The sequence below is a fragment of the Pestalotiopsis fici genome (genome assembly GCF_000516985.1).
Source record: "Pestalotiopsis fici W106-1 unplaced genomic scaffold PFICI_Scf_12, whole genome shotgun sequence".
NCBI lineage: Eukaryota > Fungi > Ascomycota > Sordariomycetes > Amphisphaeriales > Sporocadaceae > Pestalotiopsis > Pestalotiopsis fici.
The window spans coordinates 393,089-412,553 of NW_006917102.1; the positions used below are offsets into that span (position 1 = coordinate 393,089).

The 19,465-nt window shown below is 49.8% G+C and overlaps 6 protein-coding genes across 6 annotated transcripts; 5 read left to right on the plus strand and 1 right to left on the minus strand.

Moving 5' to 3' along the window:
• Nucleotides 1-1,665: 1,665 nt before the first annotated feature.
• Nucleotides 1,666-6,267, plus strand: PFICI_13883 (uncharacterized protein; the record flags this gene model as incomplete). Its single annotated transcript, XM_007842464.1, has 3 exons — nucleotides 1,666-2,244; nucleotides 2,368-5,984; nucleotides 6,042-6,267. 3 exons carry the CDS (start codon nucleotides 1,666-1,668, stop codon nucleotides 6,265-6,267), a joined length of 4,422 nt encoding a protein of 1,473 aa, XP_007840655.1.
• Nucleotides 6,268-7,488: 1,221 nt separating this feature from the next.
• PFICI_13884 (uncharacterized protein) lies at nucleotides 7,489-8,528 on the minus strand (the record flags this gene model as incomplete). Its single annotated transcript, XM_007842465.1, has 4 exons — nucleotides 7,489-7,530; nucleotides 7,582-8,009; nucleotides 8,071-8,150; nucleotides 8,200-8,528. 4 exons carry the CDS (start codon nucleotides 8,526-8,528, stop codon nucleotides 7,489-7,491), a joined length of 879 nt encoding a protein of 292 aa, XP_007840656.1.
• Nucleotides 8,529-9,575: 1,047 nt separating this feature from the next.
• PFICI_13885 (uncharacterized protein) lies at nucleotides 9,576-10,088 on the plus strand (the record flags this gene model as incomplete). Its single annotated transcript, XM_007842466.1, has 2 exons — nucleotides 9,576-9,862; nucleotides 9,914-10,088. The coding sequence occupies 2 exons, from the start codon at nucleotides 9,576-9,578 to the stop codon at nucleotides 10,086-10,088; spliced, it is 462 nt and encodes a 153-aa protein (XP_007840657.1).
• A 526-nt stretch (nucleotides 10,089-10,614) lies between these two features.
• PFICI_13886 (uncharacterized protein) lies at nucleotides 10,615-12,404 on the plus strand (the record flags this gene model as incomplete). Its single annotated transcript, XM_007842467.1, has 7 exons — nucleotides 10,615-10,820; nucleotides 10,886-10,990; nucleotides 11,039-11,179; nucleotides 11,233-11,357; nucleotides 11,408-11,520; nucleotides 11,572-11,806; nucleotides 11,860-12,404. 7 exons carry the CDS (start codon nucleotides 10,615-10,617, stop codon nucleotides 12,402-12,404), a joined length of 1,470 nt encoding a protein of 489 aa, XP_007840658.1.
• A 1,563-nt stretch (nucleotides 12,405-13,967) lies between these two features.
• PFICI_13887 (uncharacterized protein) lies at nucleotides 13,968-15,418 on the plus strand (the record flags this gene model as incomplete). The annotated part of the gene is made up of 2 exons (XM_007842468.1): nucleotides 13,968-14,328; nucleotides 14,388-15,418. 2 exons carry the CDS (start codon nucleotides 13,968-13,970, stop codon nucleotides 15,416-15,418), a joined length of 1,392 nt encoding a protein of 463 aa, XP_007840659.1.
• A 623-nt stretch (nucleotides 15,419-16,041) lies between these two features.
• On the plus strand, nucleotides 16,042-18,435 carry PFICI_13888 (uncharacterized protein; the record flags this gene model as incomplete). The annotated part of the gene is made up of 1 exon (XM_007842469.1): nucleotides 16,042-18,435. One exon carries the CDS (start codon nucleotides 16,042-16,044, stop codon nucleotides 18,433-18,435), a length of 2,394 nt encoding a protein of 797 aa, XP_007840660.1.
• Between the last annotated feature and the right edge of the window lie 1,030 nt (nucleotides 18,436-19,465).

The window sequence follows — 19,465 nt, forward strand, 5'->3', positions numbered from 1 at the left end:
CACAGTAAAGCTTGTGTGACTGGCGTAAGATGTAATATTTTCCAAGGGTCTTTGGTGTGAAACTAGAATATCTTACCTTGGGCAGAAGATTACCTAAGTACCACTTAGGCTGAAGCTTGACAGCTGATAGATAAAATGCACGATAAATGTACCTACTGCTCAAGGTATCAATGCCGTTAAATTATCTGAAGTACTCAATAGGATCCTATAACTTGGGCACATTGCTACATTTAATGGTCGAAAAATAACAAGTTAATGTGGTTGTGAGTTTGCTGGGCACTCATTATTATCCACAGTACTACGTACCTCTTGCCAAGGCGGTTATTACGGATGGATCAAGCTAGAATATCCACAGAGCTCGAGTTGTGTATTTGATCCGTGATGTCCCATTAATGAATTGCAGATTCTATCTCCGGGCCTCAGCATTATCAGCGACAAAAGAGTGGTAAGATATCACATTTCATTCGTGGCGTACCCGCAACGCCTGCACATGTGCTATCTGCAGTATCAGCGCACCTGCCAAATACCTAACGCAATTACACCTAACGCATTTACATGTCTTCTTTACATAGGGACCACGTACGTCGTACGTTCCTACCTTAATTGGGGAAATCTACGAGTCGATCGACAACAGCCTTACGGGGCTTGATGTGGAAAGTTCGAGTCAATGCTTCGTATAGACTTATACTTGAAGCCAGTCACTTATCGAAAGATCGAAGAATGACTTGTCTGCATTCATCTCATGGTTCGAAAGGTACTGCCAACCTATGGTTGCATTCCCCAAAGGGTTGACCTGAAACATTGGGGTCCTGTTCTCCAGTCTTAGCCGGCACGTGAATTGGACATCTCCAATCGGGAATAGCGTAATCCTGAGGCCCGGCTGCTCGGCTCCACAATCTTTGCGCCCCGAAGATTGAATCGGCAACTCAGGTCAGCATAGTAGTAGGTTGATTGGCATGCGGCTGACGAACGATGGCAGCTCTCTTTTCAGCCATCCACATGCAACGCACTTTTGAAGATGGGCCTCAGGAACTTTTGTATAAATTCCATCAATGGTCATCTGATACATCTTATTTTGACCTCGTTTAATCATTTACATTGGCGAGCGTTTTCGCAACTAAAGTGTTTAGAAAAGGAGGACAGCTCAAAATAAGCTTGCCCAAGTTCCAGCCTGAATTTTGAGTCACAAGCAATGTTGACTTGTGAAAGACAATCGAACGGATACAAAAGTCTTTATCTACTTTATCAAACAGATATTTAGATTTTATATGGAAATTTCACATTGCCTAGAATCCTCTATTTTGTACGCAAATTTCTCCATGTCCTTGGGCTTGTTCAGCCACAGTACAAAGCCTAGCCTGCACCCCTCCGCCCTCGAACATCAGACGGTCAGGTTAAGCTAATTCGTTGCCCCACAATTCCGCCTCGCAGCAGAAGGTGCTGTTGCTAGGACTGGGAACCCGTGAGTTCGCGCACCCAGGCAGTCAGTTGAGCTGCTGCATCTCGACAACGTCACTCTACGACAGCGTCCTACGCGCCCGTGGACCTGTCATCACATCACAACTAGTTCACGCCGCGGATTAACGCTTTATTCTCTCTTTCCATCCAGAATTCCCCCAATTGATTGCTGCGGAAAATGTCTGGGGCATCGCAGACTTGAGCACCATGACGACGGTTGCGCTTCAACAAAGTAGCGGTGCTTATTACCCTGCGCGAGAGGAGTCGAATCCAGCTGGAGCCCCAAGCTCCTCAACACGATCCACAATGCAACAGCAGCAACGGAGAACTTCGGCGTCGGGCTCCTTTGCAACCTCACGAGTCGCACGCGACGGACAAGCGATAGCTGCCACCATGGCGAACGGCAACTCGGCCGCCATGCCGTCCCACCACCACCATGCGTCACCAAACGGTGTACAACAACCGCGCGGAAGCGCCCTAGTCAATGGCAGCGACAGCTATTATGCCAACGGCACCATCGTCGGTGATGATGCCGCCGAGAGGAGACCTTTCACAGCTCCCGGCAATAGACACCAGCTTACCATCCGCACCTCCTCCTTTGACGAGTCAGATCGCGACCAACCAACAAGACGACCGAAACCCCCGTTGCTGCGGTCAAAAAGCGAGCACATGATGCGCAACTATGACGACTCTGACCAGACCGATGAAGAACTGCACGACTGGAGTGCCCGGCATGGATTCGAAGACCACTATCAGTCGGAAGACATTATCTCGCACTTGGCCAACGTGAGTTGCCTGATTTTATTTTTTCCAAGCTATAATTTCCCTTTTTACTTGAGGCGCCCAAGATGGCCTGGATATCCCACAAGAACGATTCATCGAGATATCACTGCTGACTCTGCCGTCTAGAACTGGTATATGTACTACACGGACAAACGCCATGAGACAACCGGACATCCCAAGAGCCCCGCATACGAGATCGAGGACTGGCGGATGAGAGATCGACTAAAGACTGTTTCTGCTGCCCTGGCTGTGTGTCTTAATATTGGCGTCGAACCACCGGATCAGCTCAAGACCAACCCGGGCGCCAAGCTTGAAGCCTGGCAAGATCCCTTTGCCACAAAGGCTCTTGAAAACATTGGCAAGTCATTGCAAGCCCAGTACGAGAACATCTCCCTTCGCACAAGGTATAAACAATATTTGGACCCGTCGGTCGAGGAGACCAAGAAGTTTTGCATTTCGCTACGTAGAAACGCTAAGGACGAGCGCGTATTGTTGCACTACAATGGCCATGGTGTTCCAAAACCCACAGCATCCGGTGAAATTTGGGTATTCAACAAGAACTACACACAGTACATTCCCATTTCACTCTACGACTTGCAGCACTGGCTGCAAGCACCCACCATCTTTGTGTGGGACTGCTCGGAGGCTGGCAACATCATCAACAACTACCACCGATTTGTGGACAAGCATGAAGATGAAGAGGAGGCACAAGCTCAGGCGGATCCAAATTATGAAAAGACCAAGTATCGATCATACCTACACCTTGCTGCTTGCGCGGTCAAGGAGAATCTGCCGACAAATCCGAATCTCCCTGCAGACTTGTTCACTGCATGCTTGACAACTCCGATAGAGATGGCTCTATGGTTCTTCGTCCTTCAGAACCCACTAAAGACCAAGCTTACCCCCGAGAGAGCAAAGAAACTTCCCGGCCGTCTTCAAGAGCGCCGAACACCACTCGGTGAACTCAACTGGATTTTCACTGCCATTACTGATACAATCGCGTGGACTTCTCTGCCAAGACAATTATTCCGAAAGTTTTTCAGGCAGGACCTCATGGTCGCGGCTCTGTTCCGCAACTTCATACTGGCCCAACGGATCATGACCGTCTATGGCTGTCATCCACAGTCGTACCCAGCCCTGCCCGATACACATCAACACCCTCTCTGGGGAAGCTGGGACCTCGCTGTTGACCTAGCGTTGGCACAGCTCCCCATGTTGGAAAAGAAGGAGAGCGAAGGGCTTGAGTATGAATATCAGAGCTCTACCTTCTTCACCGAGCAATTGACCGCATTCGAAGTCTATCTTGCCAGAGGCGACGCTAATCTCCAAAAGCCGCCCGAGCAATTGCCTGTAGTACTTCAGGTCCTACTCAGCCAACAACATCGGGTTAGAGCTCTAATCTTGCTTGGTAGATTCTTGGATCTGGGTCCCTGGGCTGTACAGCTGGCATTGAGCATAGGAATCTTCCCCTATGTATTGAAGCTCCTGCAATCTGCTGCCGCTGAACTGAAACCCGTCATGGTCTTCATTTGGACTCGAGTGCTTGCTGTTGATATATCTTGCCAACCTGATCTGGTCAAGGACAGCGGTTACAATTACTTTGCTCAGATCCTCAAGCCAAACGAGCAATTGCCAGTCGCCAACAGTGACGAGCACAAAGCCATGTGCGCATTTGTTCTGGCCATGTTGTGCAGAGGTTACAAGTCTGGTCAAGTCGTTTGTAACCAGTCAGACATCATGTCGTCCTGCCTGGTGCACCTGAGGAATGAAGACAATATTCTACTACGCCAGTGGGCATGCTTATGCATCAGTCAACTCTGGCAAGATTTACCCGATGCCAAATGGAGAGGAATTAGGGAAAACGCACCACTGAAACTGGCTGCTCTCGCCAAGGACTCTTGTTGCGAGGTTCGCGCAGCGGTAGTCCATGCTTTGACGACCTTCCTCGGGATTCCGGATCTGACCGATGAAGTTGCTCGCATTGAGGAGTCGATAGCCTGGACACTTCTCGACATGGCCAACGATGGTAGCCCGCTTGTCCGCAAAGAGCTCCTCGTCTTCCTCTCGCAATTTGTCCTCCGTTATGAAAGCAAGTTCCTCGTCACCGCCTACGAACAGCTCGCGGAAGAAAAGGAGTATCTCCTTTATCCTCCGCAGGATGACGGATCTGAGCAGAAGATGGGCCTGCACTATGTCAGACCCGAGCATCGCAATGCTGACGGCTCGGTCAAGGTCACATCTCAGGGTCTCTCTCACAATACGGTCTTTGCTGCCTGCTGGAAACATGTCCTGATTCTGACAGTTGATCCTCATCCCGAAGTTCAAAACGATGCCACAATCATTGTCGATTACGTCCACAATGCCCTTTTGACCTCTTCAACCGGCATCTACGCTCAAAGCTTGATGGAGGAAATCACGAAACGTATGGCAAAGGTGAGGGGCCATAGAAAGCAACCATCATCGGTGTCCCGGAATAGCATGGGCCCAACCACGACCACTTCAATGCATTCAGAACCCTCTCCTGGTCTGCTCAAACGGACAGCAAGTCTCCTTTTCCGTGTTCCCAGCACGATATGGGGAGCCGAAACGAGCCCAAACGCGCCTTTGCCCTCCCCCGGGGTCGTACGCGGCGGTTCTCAAAGGATCAAATCTGCGGCGGACTGGATTGCTCCACCTGAACAGAATGACTTGATCGCAGCTCCGTCACACTACCACGTCGCCGAAGAGCCGGTATCAGGTGGTTTCAAAGAACGCCAACTAGACGAAATACCAAAGCTCCCCTTGGCAAGCACCTTTCTGGACTGGTCCGTGGAGTATTTCAGGGAGCCGCAGATGAAGCCAACCGAGTCGGAAGAACCGGGCAGTACCGAGTACAATGAGCGACTTTGGAGGAGATCGCGCAATGAAAATATCTTGCGCGAGACACAACCACAAAAGCACTTTGCCGGCACCCATCGTTGGACAAACCAATTATGCATCATGAATAATGGTGCTCAGCCTGCCAAACTGACTTTCCACCAGTTTGAAGATCATCTTGCTGTGGCAGACGACGGAAATACTGTCAACATTTGGGACTGGAAGAAGCAACATCGGATAGGCCATTTCTCGAATGGTAACCCCGAAGGCTCCAAGATCTGCGACATGAAATTCATCAATGAGGATGATACGGCCTTGTTGATGACTGGCTCTTCTGATGGTGTGCTCCGAGTGTATCGCAACTATGATAACGAGAGGTTGCCAGAACTTGCTAGTGCCTGGAGAGCACTCACTCACATGGTTCCGAGTAATGTCAACTCAGGCATGGTTTTCGATTGGCAACAAGTGACAGGTCGAGTCTTGGTTGCCGGTGACGTTAGAGTAATCCGAGTTTGGGCTGCAGCGCATGAGACTTGCATTATGGATATTCCAGCCAGGTCTGGTTCCTGCGTCACATCACTCACCTCGGACCAAATGACTGGCAACATTTTCGTGGCTGGATTCGGCGATGGTGCTGTCAGAGTCTTTGATACAAGACTACGGCCGCAAGAGAGTATGGTGAAGAAATGGAAGGATGACACGGACCGCCAATGGATCAAGAGCGTTCACATGCAGAGAGGTGGTCAACGTGAGCTGGTTTCTGCGAGTCGAAATGGCAAAGTCAAGCTCTGGGACATTCGTCTGGAAAACCCTCTAAAGGTTTTCCAGGCCACTCGTGATACTGTACGGACTGCTAGCACCCACGAACATTTGCCGGTATTTTCTGTGTAAGTCTGCCTCGACTTCTCTACTGACAAGTCCCGACTTTACTAACTTTTCGCCAGTGGTACTTCTGCACATACTGTCAAGGTATTCAACTTTGATGGACGTGAATTATCACGAATGGAGCCGTACACAAGCTTCTTACAACAAAATCGCGGTTCTCCAATCTCAACGACGGCATTCCACCCCCATCGCATGATCCTGGGCTGTGCTGCTCGTGGCGACCATCACATCAATCTCTTTACCTGCTCGGAAGAAAAGCCAGGCGACTACTTCCGCACTCTTTGATCTCACCTTTCTCTTGCGTATCATTTGATTTATTCTGCGTGCACTTTTCATCCCCAGCATGGCGCTACGATTGCATGACACAGCGTATAGAGGTATTGCATCGTTGGAAGATTTCATCATGGTGAAAACTTCGTTCCGCGGCTTCTCTTTGTTAGCCTATGCCAACGTCTTGCATTGAGAGAAGGGAGCTGGAATAGTATGCCTTGCTGCTTCGAATGCATGGTACAACGAAGCAAGGAATTCGGAAGTTTCCTGCTTCCAAAGGCGTTTCAGGATTGTTTGCATTCGTACGGAGGGCTTCTATCATCGGCGGAGTTGATGGAAGGACGGTCTACTGGTTTCACTGCTGAGCAGACGTATAGTCTCTCCGGTATTCTTTCGTTCGCTCTGTTTTACCATTTCATGACTTGATGGTCAACGTTTGTGCTTCTGGATTTGCCAATCACATGGCACGGATATTCTTGCTTGGTTTGAGAACAGGAAAAAGGTAACTCTGCACATATGTAGAGATATAATCCATGTTTTGCGATGAATTCAACACCTACGTAATCAACTTTCGTGCCCTCATTGATGTTTCTTCTGTGGCATGAAGGGTGGCATGGATGGCATGGCCAATAAGCGTTTTTCATATGACCCTCGGTCACAGTCCGAATCACGTCTGTGGGCAGATACCTTTAAACGAGCATGTGAAAGATAGACTGTATTCATATACTGCATGTGGTAATGGCATTCGTACAAGGGTCATTGTGAATGGCGACATGTGACCGCGCTGGAGGTCTCGAGCTTTATGGCAAGACGTTGCCCATGGTGGCCATTGTCGACCTGAACGCATGGGTCGTGATCTTGGGACCCGGAGCTGAAGACTAAGAACGTTGGCTCGTGCCGCGTTTCGGGTCACGTAGTTGAGAAAGCAAAAGGCAAATGCGAGTATTGGACCACTGGGGCTTTTGCACTGGGCCTTGTTTAATCACAATTTTTGCACTAGTTGCACTCGTAGAAATAACTGAATTTGTTTTATTTTTCGAGTCCTCGTTCACTCTGCAAGCCTCTTGAGATTGACTTTATTAGTTCCATATTTATTAAACAATATTCAGTTGTCTTTATATTGCCCCTTCCTGACCAATGATTCACTTTCCGCAACCTGACGGTGCCTCACTAATGAGACGTTCAAAGTGTTTGCGGCGCTTGGCGAGAAAGGGTAGGTGCTCGAACGTTCTTTTACTAAGAGCAATGGACATCACCATTCGAATGCGTGTGGCACTCCTATCCAAGACCGTTAGTAGAAGCAGTAGGTGAATCGGGATAAAAGCTTACAGCTGCTGCCGTTGTCGTTGTTCTAGCTGTAGTGACCGCTGTCGTCGTCGCCGTGGTATCCTCGGAGCTGGATTCCTCAACCTTTCCCGTGCAGCCGTCGTTGGGCAGGGCAATGTCAAAGGCATAGACGTCGAGAGCAAAGTACTGGAGCGTGTGGGTGTTTCTGACTGCCTCCAATGGGTTATCAATCGCGAGCTGGAGGCAATCTGCGTAGTCGTCGGCGTAATGCTCCACGACTCCCTCGCCAATGCTGGGCATGTGGAAGAAGCGGTGGATCAGGTCCGAGGCAAAGTAAAAGTTCAACGAGCCCTGAGCTACCGTGTAGCCGTATCCGCACATGCCGTCTAGAGGCTTGCGGGTTTCATAGGATAGTGGGCAGATGACAGTCTCCTCTGTCGCGTTCTCTCCACGCCAGTGACCGCCCCAACCTGTGAAAATATGGTAAGACTCCATGAGTTGTTTATATATGGGAATCATTACTCTACTAACCGTCAAGAGCACAGTTTCCATCAGGATTGTCGCAACGGAACTTGTATGCTCCACGATCGCCGTGTACTAGCTTCTCAAACCTGATCACTCTATTAGGATAGTCTCATTTCGAGCGACATTTCAACATACCATCCAATGACCTCCCCGCTTGGTGCGCTGCCAAAGTACTTTTGGTAAAAGTCGGAACTGTTACCAAAACGGAGAATGTGGTCCCGGGCATGCGATGCAAGAATTGCGGCCTCATCCAGGCCACGCTTCAGCAGCGCTCTCTCAGTCGCGTTGCAAGACTCGTGAATAGGCCAAGCATTTGACGCCCCGAGATTCCACTGCCATTGTGTTGGCGATGCTGCTGCTGCGGTTACAGTCTCAGTGACTGTTACAGCGGCTTGTCGTCTCTGGATGGTGGCTCCAACCAATACAAGTGGCACAAAGGCCGAAGTAAGAGTAGACAGTCTCATATTGACGAGTGATCACAGAGCAATGAGCATGAGCAGCATAGTAGATAAACAGAACATCTCCTGGCGATCGCGCCCATTATATAAGAAAGATCGACGTCTGCTTTTTCTTGGACCCAGCCAACATGATTTGTCTGTCAAGTTTCCCTTTTGACTATCATCAATCAAAAAGAGCCTCGATCAGAAAATGTTATGATCCGCGAACCGGGGATGGCCCTCAGCCCAGCGTCACTACTGCAAATAATCAGCCTACCAAGAGTCTTGGTATTACGCCAACAAGAATATACCTCAACCCTTCCGGCCACTGTCATTGCCAAATGAGGTCAGAAATGGGAAGCGTATGCAAATGTTCTGGGGTCAAGTTCATAACGTGCCATCCCAGTAAAGCCAAGCGACTATAACATGCACTCTGATCATCAAGGGACTCACTCCCGCCACGTGGGGCCGCCGTGCCAAGACTGGCAGGCAGGAGGTCAGACTGCACAATATTTACGTTTACACTTGTTCATTTTCGGCGGAACTGAGATTTAGCGACAGTGCTCCTCAAACATATGCGCCGCCTTGCTAAAGTGATGCAGTCAATATCTCACCACAAGATTGGCGGCCCTCCCAAGCTCATGTACTCTGAAGTTGGAACTTTTTAGGAGTTTCGACGTCAAACCCAGGTGTTGGTAGAAGCTCTTTTGCCAAGAATTGCCTCGAGAACCTTGATGGTTATTTATACAAGGGCTGAAAATTTCTGTTGCTGTAAATTCTTGGCTCTTACTGATGAAATCCGTATCATCATGACTTGTTTAGCGATCGAGTGCTGTTGCCAAGGCACTATACAGGCGCCGCTGTGCTTGGCTGGGGCTGCTGGGATTGGCCAGTATGCCAAGCAACATTGCCTATAGCAGCCCATGGTGAAATCCATGATAAATGGTTGAATGTACGATGTAGAAATATTGTCCCGAAGCAATAAGTTCGGCTTTCCTATTCTTCCTTTACTCAATCACCTATCTTTCCTCTTTTTGTTTTTTAAAGTGATTCCTTCTGAACACAAACGTCAAGATGAAGCTGTCTCTATACATTCTTTCTCTGTCTACTGTGGTTTTCGCCCAGTCACTGGCTCCTTCGCCGACAGAGTCGGTGGGCTGTGAGGCTCACGAAGACCACTGGCACTGCGACGGCCCAGTCTCGACAACCCAGGCCGAGAGCAGCATCACTACAACCTTTGCCACCACAACCACGGCAACTTCAACGTCCTCAGAGGAGGACCATGACCACGAATCGGGCACCGGTAGCCTGGCACCAAGCCCTACAGAGTCTGTAGGATGCGAACCTCATGGAGATCACTGGTGAGCTGAACTCAATCATGGACTAATGAAAATTGTTAACAATTGTAACAGGCATTGTGACGGACCTGCTTCGACCACAGCCGCTAGCAATGCCACGAGCTCTTCGACTGCAAGCACCACCTCTTCAACAACAGCCACCACCACGCCAGCCACGGCTGGTGCATCTCGGGTCGCTCTTGGAGGTGCATTCCTTTTCGCGGGACTCGTCTTTTGTGCGAGCATGTAGAATTAGTCTCACCATTACCTAGTCTATGCATTTTAAGCAATTGTAATAATATTGTGGTTTGCAAATTCCGAACAGACAACATAAAATTTGAAATATCGTGTAATTTCTCTCGTCACGTCAAATATTGTACATCTCGATTCTGCTATATTCTCCATGTTGAATACTAAGAGCTAGAAACGACTCTCCACCATTCAATCGGTGAGCCAGTGGGTTCGGCCATGTTTGTCACTGCCAAGGCTGCCGAGAATACCAAGAGAGGAGCGCGACTTGGCCTACTCCATACCAAGACTCCCGGCGCCACTTGATCATGGGCGAACTCGGGCGATTGAGCAATAAAAACAAGTATAACACCACTTTGGGAAACACCTTGATGGACACTTGCTCAATAGTTTAGCCGAATTATAGGTCAGCCTCCGCGAGCATCGGGATGTGGTGGTTTGTATAAAATTTGAGTTCAGATCTTTGACAAGCTTGAGTTGAGCATCGGGATTTTCAATTTAAGCAGTGTTGAGAACTTCTAGAGGCCATGTACTCAAGCATTCGACTCGGTATGGTCTGGCTTCTGCCGTTTCTGGCCCCGACCTGCTCTGGCAGCTTTGTGGCTCGAAGACAGGGAGTGCCGGCGGCTCCAGCAGTGACTGCGCCTCCGCGGTTCGATGCCGGCGTCGTGGTTCGGCGACAGGCCGAAGACATTACCGCCATCTCCGACTGCCATGCACATGGAACCGAAGTGTACGTGTACCATTTCAATACTTCACAACCCCTCGCTCCCACTTGAACTAACATTTATTTAATAGCTGGTGCATGGCCGGGACGACAGAGTATCAAGTTGTGGTCGAGGCTACCGCAACATCGGAATTGCCTGCTTCTTACACGGGCTGCCACTCTCATGGATCTGGCCTGTGAGTTGACTCTCCAAAAATTGGCCTCAACTTTTGCTGAAAATATAGGTACTGCATGGATGCCGCTGGGGATGATGTCGAGGTCCTCACTGAGACGACAAGTGATGCGGCGTCGACTGACTCTACCGACTCTACCGAGACTTCCGATTCGACTGAAGAACTAGACTGTCATTTTCATGCAGGAGTTGAGTAAGTAACGCATGTTTGTCCCGTCCAGGCCACTATTGACATCTTTCGCTCAGACACTGCGTCGGCGCCGAGGGAGAGAACGGGTCTTCTACTACCGAGTGCGCGCGACAGTCGCGGGACTACAATATTCCTTTGAGGATTGGACTGCTTTTCGTAATATTAGTCACGAGCTTCATTGGTGAGCCCCATATTGGCGACAGCTCGGAAGTCATGTACTAACACTGTCAGGCGTCGCCGGCCCAATTTTCATCAAGCCAGTCCTGTCCAAGAAGTTTGATATCGTTTTCATCATACTGAAACAATTTGGAACTGGTGTCATCATCTCGACCGCCTTTGTGCACGTAAGTTGGTTCTGTTCGGCCCTTTCATGTGCTTACTAACTAAAGAGATAGCTCTACACTCATGCTAGCCTCATGTTCACCAATGAATGCTTGACCGGCATCGAGTATGAGTCGACAACATCTGCCATCGTCATGGCTGGGCTCTTCCTTTCCTTCGTGGTTGACTTTGTATCACACCGGATCGCCTCGGGAGCGCAGACCAAGTTACACGAGTTTGGCTCTCACGATCGAGACAATATCGTCCAGGTGCTTATTCTCGAAGCCGGAATCATTTTTCATTCTATTCGTAAGTCATCCTGGTTCGATATTTAAGCAGTTCAACTTACATGCCACCTCAAGTGATCGGCCTTACCCTGGTGGTCGCTGGAGACAGCTATTTCATTACGCTATTCATCGTCATCTTGTTTCACCAAATGTTCGAGGGTATTGCACTAGGCACACGTATCGCCTCCGTTGGGCGGCTCGCGCATCTCGACTCGTGCCACGCCCCTCCGGTCAGCCCCGCCGGTTCTCACGACAAGACCACGACCCCGATCGAGATCCCAATGACAGCGACCCCATCGCCGAACCTCCAGCCGTTGTCCATGGTGCAAAAACTTCTCATGGCCGCCGCCTTTTCCATTGTGACTCCCATTGGTATGGCCATTGGCATCGGGGTGCTGCAGCACTTCAACGGCAATGACCCGTCTACTCTGATTGCCCTGGGCACCTTAGATGCGCTGTCCGCCGGTATTCTGGTCTGGGTAGGTCTGGTGGAGATGTGGGCGCGCGACTGGATGCTGGCGGGCGAGATGGTCCATGCAGGTTTATGGGTTACCCTCTCCGGAGGTATCTCTCTAGTCGCGGGAATGGCTCTAATGAGTTTCTTGGGTAAATGGGCATAAACATGGCATGGTCTGGAGCTGATGTATGACGGAGAAATGATTATATACACAATTACGGTCAGCACGGTTGAAAATGGGGATACGTGTCGGCCAGGTCAAGTAATTCCAGCTGCTCAAAAACTAGCTCACTGGGTTACAATATCAACCATATATTTGAGCTCGCTTTATTCAGTTGAAGTCCCTACTTATTTCAATGATACAGTCGTTTAGAAAACCACAGCCAACATGGGCTCTGCAGCAGAAGAGTGCCTCCTTGAACTGAGGCGTCTTTCACCGCGACAGAACCCTCATAAGGTTGCAGAATTAACCATCAGCCCCCAGATCGCCTGACCCGTTTCTGTGCGCCATGTACCTCCTTCTCATGACGTCTCAGACCATCCTTTCGGGCGAATGTTTGTCTGCACGCGCCACATACGGCGGCTTGGGTAGGGTACCTTTCCTGTTCAGCCCACTTCCTGTGCTTACCCCAGACATGTCGGTCTATTTCGCTTTGGTCCCTTGCCTTGGACCAAGTGCAATCCTTGTTGGGACATTGGCGGTGGACGAGGGTAGCGTGATCACTAAGGGCCTTAACAGAATGCTCTTGTCATACTCGGAAATGTGGACTTACTTGGTCTCATCGGCGGTCAGTCCACGAAATTCACAATCTTTCCATGTGCAGAGAACCCGAGCCCTAGACCTTTGTTTTGGCGAGGGAGAGGGTAAAGGTCCTAAGGCACCCTCTCCCGCCCCTGCTTGTTCGACCTCGCCATTGTCAAATTCCCCGCTGTAGAGTGGTGACGGCATGCCAGCTTCTCAAGAATGCTGCATGGGCGCGGCGTCATTCAGAAAATATTCCGAATCTTGTTGCTGTGCCAGGAGCAGTGCCGGGTTGATACAAGCGTCAATGTTGAAACCAGGAGCAAGAGCAGGCGCTAATGCCCCAGGTTGAAACATTGTCGGATGCATGTCGGAAGTGATCCATGGCATGGTATCGTCGTAGTCTTCAGAATATGAGTAACTATCCTCGAGATAGAAAGTATCTTGCCTCCTTGGGTCAGCCATGGCAGTGGGTTCGGATGTAGTCAGCCATGGAACGAGCGACGTGAAGAGCCATGTGACAAAGACGAGCATTAAGGAAGAGTATCCTGACTCGGCCTCAAATATCGGGGAGAAAATACATAGGCGTCAGCAAGGCTGCCAGGCATCAGGCTAGTCCTGTCACTTACAGCGTGACATCCGGGCTGGCCAAGACGCTGTCAGCTGCAGAATTGTTTGCCAAGTGCTGCATCTCCATTTACGTGGTCCAATGGCATGTGCACCGCCACCCAAGAGCGGTATGCTGCCTCCAATGAGATGTGTGCTGCCACCCATGACATGCACAATGTCTACCAACGTATGTGCCCCGCCTCCCTTAGTCACTACCAAAGATTTGTGAGGCTGTCTCCATGGTACTGTGGGAACCCCGCTGTTTACACAGAGTCGAGAGATTGATTGTCCCATCTAATATCAAAGCTCACCAGCTACATCCCACCGATTGCTTTGTATTGGAAGTGGTTTTTTTTTTTTTTAAGGATTTCCCAAATGGTCACAAAGAATGTCGAACCAACGCGAGGACGCGAGGGGCGCAAGCCATTTATGATCAACTCAGTTTTGCTAAGCCTGATTGATCCCGTTCGTGGCGAACCGACCAAAAGCCTTCTTGATGGTAACCCGGATGATGACGTTTCGAGAAGTCATCAGCTAAAGGAGAAATTCCTCGACTCTTTCGCGCTCATCTGCTCGACATCAAGCTCCGGCTCGGTGACTGCCTCGGCCGTTTGCATGGAGCAAAACCAATCGTTTGAAAACACTCTACGCGTGGCTCGCAATCACAGCTTCTCGCCGCAGAATATCGACAGCCTCAGAAAGATCCTGCAAATCCTTACTGCTGTTGCCAATCGAGGTCAGTCATCTTCCATCCTGACCAGCATGTTGTGATCACTCACAATTCGGGTGATGCAGATAAGCTACCAGGGCAGGCTGAGTCTGAAGCCCTTAGAGAGATTGCTGATTTAGACCAAGACCGTATTCGTTCATTTGTCACCAAGCTAGAGAAGAGCGGAATCCAAACTATTTTCAAGCAGGCAATTTCCAATCTGTTTGGTAGCGAGCGCAATGAAGAAATACTGGAGTATCCGCGATTCAGGCAATGGATCAAGACTTGTCCTTTCATGAGCGCGTCTCTGAGCTCTTCTGAGACGGCTCGATTGGTCTCTTATATCATGTGGGCTTCACAAGCTAGATGGACCTATCCTAAGCATTTGAAGGCCTTACTTGCATTTGGATCAGAGCCTCTTCCGCCGTGGATGGAAACTCTTCACAAACTTGCTCGGTATTGGGCGGCAGTCAAGTCCATGGTGAAACTTGCAGTAAAGCAACCTAGGGTTTTCGCGAATATCCAGATTCAAGAGATCAAAGCCCCTGAACAGGAATCCTTCAGGCTTTCTCCAAAGGAAATGCATCTTCGGGAAGCTCTCCAGCGCCTGGTCAAGAACGATTGTCGTACGACGATGGACAAGCTGGCTCAGCGCTGGAAGACAAATGATGTGGAGGGCAAATTGCGTGACAAATGCAAGGTGAATCTCACGCTTCATGCTGAAATGCAGCTTGTCGGTTTCTACGAACGCAACCCAGATTTGGTACCCCAGCTACGCTTGATGGGCACCAGTAAGAAGGCATGCTTTCTTTGTCACGAATTTCTACTGCGGCATCCGCTCGGTATACGGGTCTCAGCTTGTCACCAGAAGGTTTATCCCACATGGATGCCACCACCTAGTCATAACGTTCCTGGAACACCTAGAAACAAGCTTTTCTGGGATTTCAGTAAGCACATCGAGCGCGTGACTGTCAAGGCACTGAAAACGGAACTGTCAGCCCGCCAGCGGCCGAAGACCAGGGACTCAACAGCGGGCGGATCTCTAACGGAGACAGCTACTATCCCCACGGAGTTTTTGGTACGACAGCACCTACTGTTTGATCGCGATGGCATTTAGTCTGGAAGAAACAGTATAAGATCAGCGGGATTGGGAAACCTGTAAATAATTGGGCCATATTATGAATCGAATGCTATATATGCATATCTACCCAACATGCAAGTCTGCACTAATTTACTATGTAGTTTCTGCTGTACAACTCGGTGTAAGTGGCGACTTTAGATATAGCAATTCAGAACGGTGTCTGTTATCAGAGTTTGATGCACGGCATTTCAAGGATTAACGCTCACCAATTGCAACCACAGGTCTGCCAGAGATGCGCAAGTGTCGGGCGAACACAGCCTACTTACTGAATTTCCGATCGAACCACATCCAGTGCAGTCCACATGGGAGAGCTCTACAATGACTTGATGCCCAAACCTGCGGGAGGCTGTCCACATCCCACTCAGCCTGATCAACTTTTTGATCTCCCTCGCGCGACATTTTGAACTTAAAAGCAGGAGCTTCGACAGTCATCCTTCTCTGATCTTTCACATCTAGTTCACCACACTCCCAATTCACCACACTCTCAATTCACCACACTCTCAATTCACCACACTCTCAATTCACCACACTCTCAATTCACCACACTCTCAATTCACCACACTCTCAATTCATCATTCCCACCTTGAAATATGACGGCCATGGATTTCACAAGCGGAGACCATCGCAACCTCCTGGATATCATTGATAGCCTCCGTGCGCAGGGAATAAGCAGATATGTCGACCTTCCCGAGATCATAGTCTGCGGAGATCAGTCTGCGGGCAAGAGCTCTGTTCTCGAGGCTATCTCTGGCATGCGGTTCCCCACGAAGGACGGCCTTTGTACTCGCTTTGCGACGGAGCTGGTCCTTCGCCGAGGCCCAGAGGCAAGTACAAAGGTGTGCATCACACCAGGCCAGGGCCGTTACGACAAAGAAAGAGACGACCTTGAGCGATGGCAGCCTCGGACCAGTATAGACAAGGATGGCCTCGAATCAGTGACGGAGGAGGCTATGGAAGTCATGGGTGTCCCAGTAGCTCGAAGATTCTATGACGATACCCTTCGTATCGAGCTCACTGGGCCAAACCAACCCCATCTGACCATGGTTGACCTCCCTGGCCTTTTCAGGGCCGCTAATAAGGAGCAATCTGACGACGACGTGGATACAGTACGTTCCATGGTTGAGAAATACATGGCTCGGCCCAGGAGCATTATTCTGGCGGTGGTGTCGGCAAAGAACGAGTACGTTTTACAGGAAGTGACATCGATGGCCAAGCAAGCCGACCCTCAAGGTCTTCGAACCATGGGGCTCATTACAAAGCCGGATACTCTTGATGATGGCTCCGACTCAGAGGCATACTGGGTTCGCCTCGCCCAAAACAATGAGGTGGAGCTCCGTCTCGGATGGCATGTTCTAAGGAATCGCAACTTTGAGCAGAGGGGCTCATCCTCAGCCCAACGTGATGCCAAAGAGGAAGAGTTCTTCGCCAACGGCATTTGGACTGGCGTCGACCCCTTACACTGCGGCGTGGGATCTCTCAGGACTAGACTCAGTTCCGTCCTGAAGGATCAAATTCTTTCTCAACTGCCAAGCCTCATTCGAGACGTGGAGAGTAGCATCCATGTTTGCACAGATAGACTAGGCCGGCTTGGCCCTGTCCGAAGGACTCAAGAGGAGCAATTGAGATATCTGCTGCGTGTGGGTGAGGATTTCACATCGTTAACGAAGCAGGCGATTGACGGTACATACACGGACCGCTTTTTTGGCAGCCGGAAGAAGCTCGAAGGTTACGCTACGAGACTTAGGGCAGTAGTGCAGAACCGGCTGTTGGACTTCAGGGATGAGATGCTCTCAAACGGACAGAGCCAGAGAATCATTGACCCAGATACCGAAGCCGGAGACGAGGATGAACGAAGCGAATCGCCCCGGATTCCTCGGGCCCAATACGTCGAAGAAGTTGCACATCGCTTGAAGTACAGCAGAGGACGCGAGCTCCCAGGCCTCTTCAATCCGCTCATTGTCGGGGACCTCTTCATAGACCAAAGCCAACCATGGCGAGCTATCGCCAAAGACTTGGTCGCGGACATCATGGAAGCTGTGCACAACATGACTGAACTCGCGATTGAGCACGTTGCAGCCAGTGACGTTGCGGATGAGGTCATCAAGTTTGTCCACGAAAGTATAGAAGCACTCAAGGTGGAACTGGACAACAAGATTAATGAGTTGTTGACAATGGCCACCAACCACCCGATTACGTACAACCGTCAGCTCACGGAGAATGTACAGAAGGCCCAGCAGGCACGGCAAAAGAGTGCCATCAAGCAACTCATCCGTAATACTTTTGGTTCGCAGCACTTTGAGGATGCGGATAGGAAAATCAACCTTAATCCTGTCAAGTTTGTAGACCTCCTGGCACAGAGTCTTGAACCCGACATGGAGCTCTTTGGAAGCTCTGCAGCGGTTGATTACATGGAGGCATATTACAAGGCAAGTCCTACTTATCCGGCAAGGTTTCTAGTGCTAACCATGACACTACACACCCAGGTGGCATTGAATAGATTCATTGACGATGTCAGTGTGCTGGCCATTGAGAACTGCCTCGTAGGGAAGGTCTCCGAACTCTTCCGGTCGGACAAGATTCTGAACATGGGCCCCGAGGACATTTCTCGTCTTGCAGGCGAGACTACCGAATCTTCTGTCGAAAGAAAGCGTCTCGTCGAGAAGCGCAAGGTTCTCAACGCAGGGTTACAAGAACTGGTTGGCCTGAAAAAAATGAGACAAATCTCGGGCCTTGCTGAATCTGACCCCGAAGAAGTGAAGCGCAAACCTGAGAAAACGGTACTTAACTCCCCAAAAGCCTCAGTTACTGCTTCCGTGACTGAGGGTTCCTCGGCAAGGAGCTCTCGAAACAAAGCAACCCCTGTAGGCGACGAAGACTTTGAGGTCTATACTGTGCCGCGAATCTCGCCATGGAAGGAGCCGGAGCCGGAGCCGGAACCAACACGAGATCATGAATGGGACTTTGCACTTTCGACCGGTTACGGGGCCAGGTAGTGTGATGGAAAGGACAAACTCGATAAAGCGTTCCGGAAAGAGACTATTTGTGGAGTGAACCGAGATCATATTGAGCTATAACAACGGTCAAGTACTTCATTCAACATGAAGGCAAAAGAGTTCAAAGTAAAAAGCGTTGTCATCGTACTTTATCTTGATTTAAATGTTGATGTATCCATCCTATTAGCATAAACTCCCCTAGCATTCATAGTCCTGGTTCATCTAAAGAAACACGTAGTATAGCCGTCAAAATGGACTCAAGTTTGCAAAGTTGGGGGGGAATCCTGACTCTCCGTTGAAGAAATTGGTCCAAGCTCCCCTATCCCCGACCCATATATTTGGTGTGAACCAATTGCATGGACATCCGACAGCATCTCGAAAACATCCCTGCAGACCTCGTACATCACTGACATCAAGCATCCCATGAGTTGTTAAATCATGCAAAACAGTCAGATGAGGTCGAGACAGATCGCCGTCGGTCAGCTGCAAAGCGCCGAATCCCCGATGAAGTACTAGGTTAGGTTGTTTCGAGTGTCGTATCTTCTGCATTCCTCTGCGCTATGTTGTTCATCGATACAACCCTATAAAATCTGCTGGCTCCCTCCTCATCTATCAGGGTGGTGAATCGATTGTCCCAACAATATCATTTCCTTAGCTTACATACCGACGACGATACAATGGCACTCTGGTATGATTTATCAATCTCTTTGCCTGTTGCAATCTTGATTATTGCCAGCAGCATTCTCATCGCTCATTACCACTTCCAATCGAGGTACAAGTTGCCCGTGCATGTTCCAGGTTGGCCCATTCTTGGGAATTCACTGGACGTCCCCTTTCCAGCCGGGATGTGGGGTCATCGAATGGCGCTGAAATACGGAGAAATGTGAGTGTGAAGAAAGATTCAGGCTTTATAATGCGTACCTTGGCTGATTGTGGTTGCTGCAGGTTTACTTGTCGATTAGGAGGGAAAACCATGGTGTTTCTCAACTCAGCGCGTGTTGTACATGATCTATTGGAGAAGCGTGCTAGC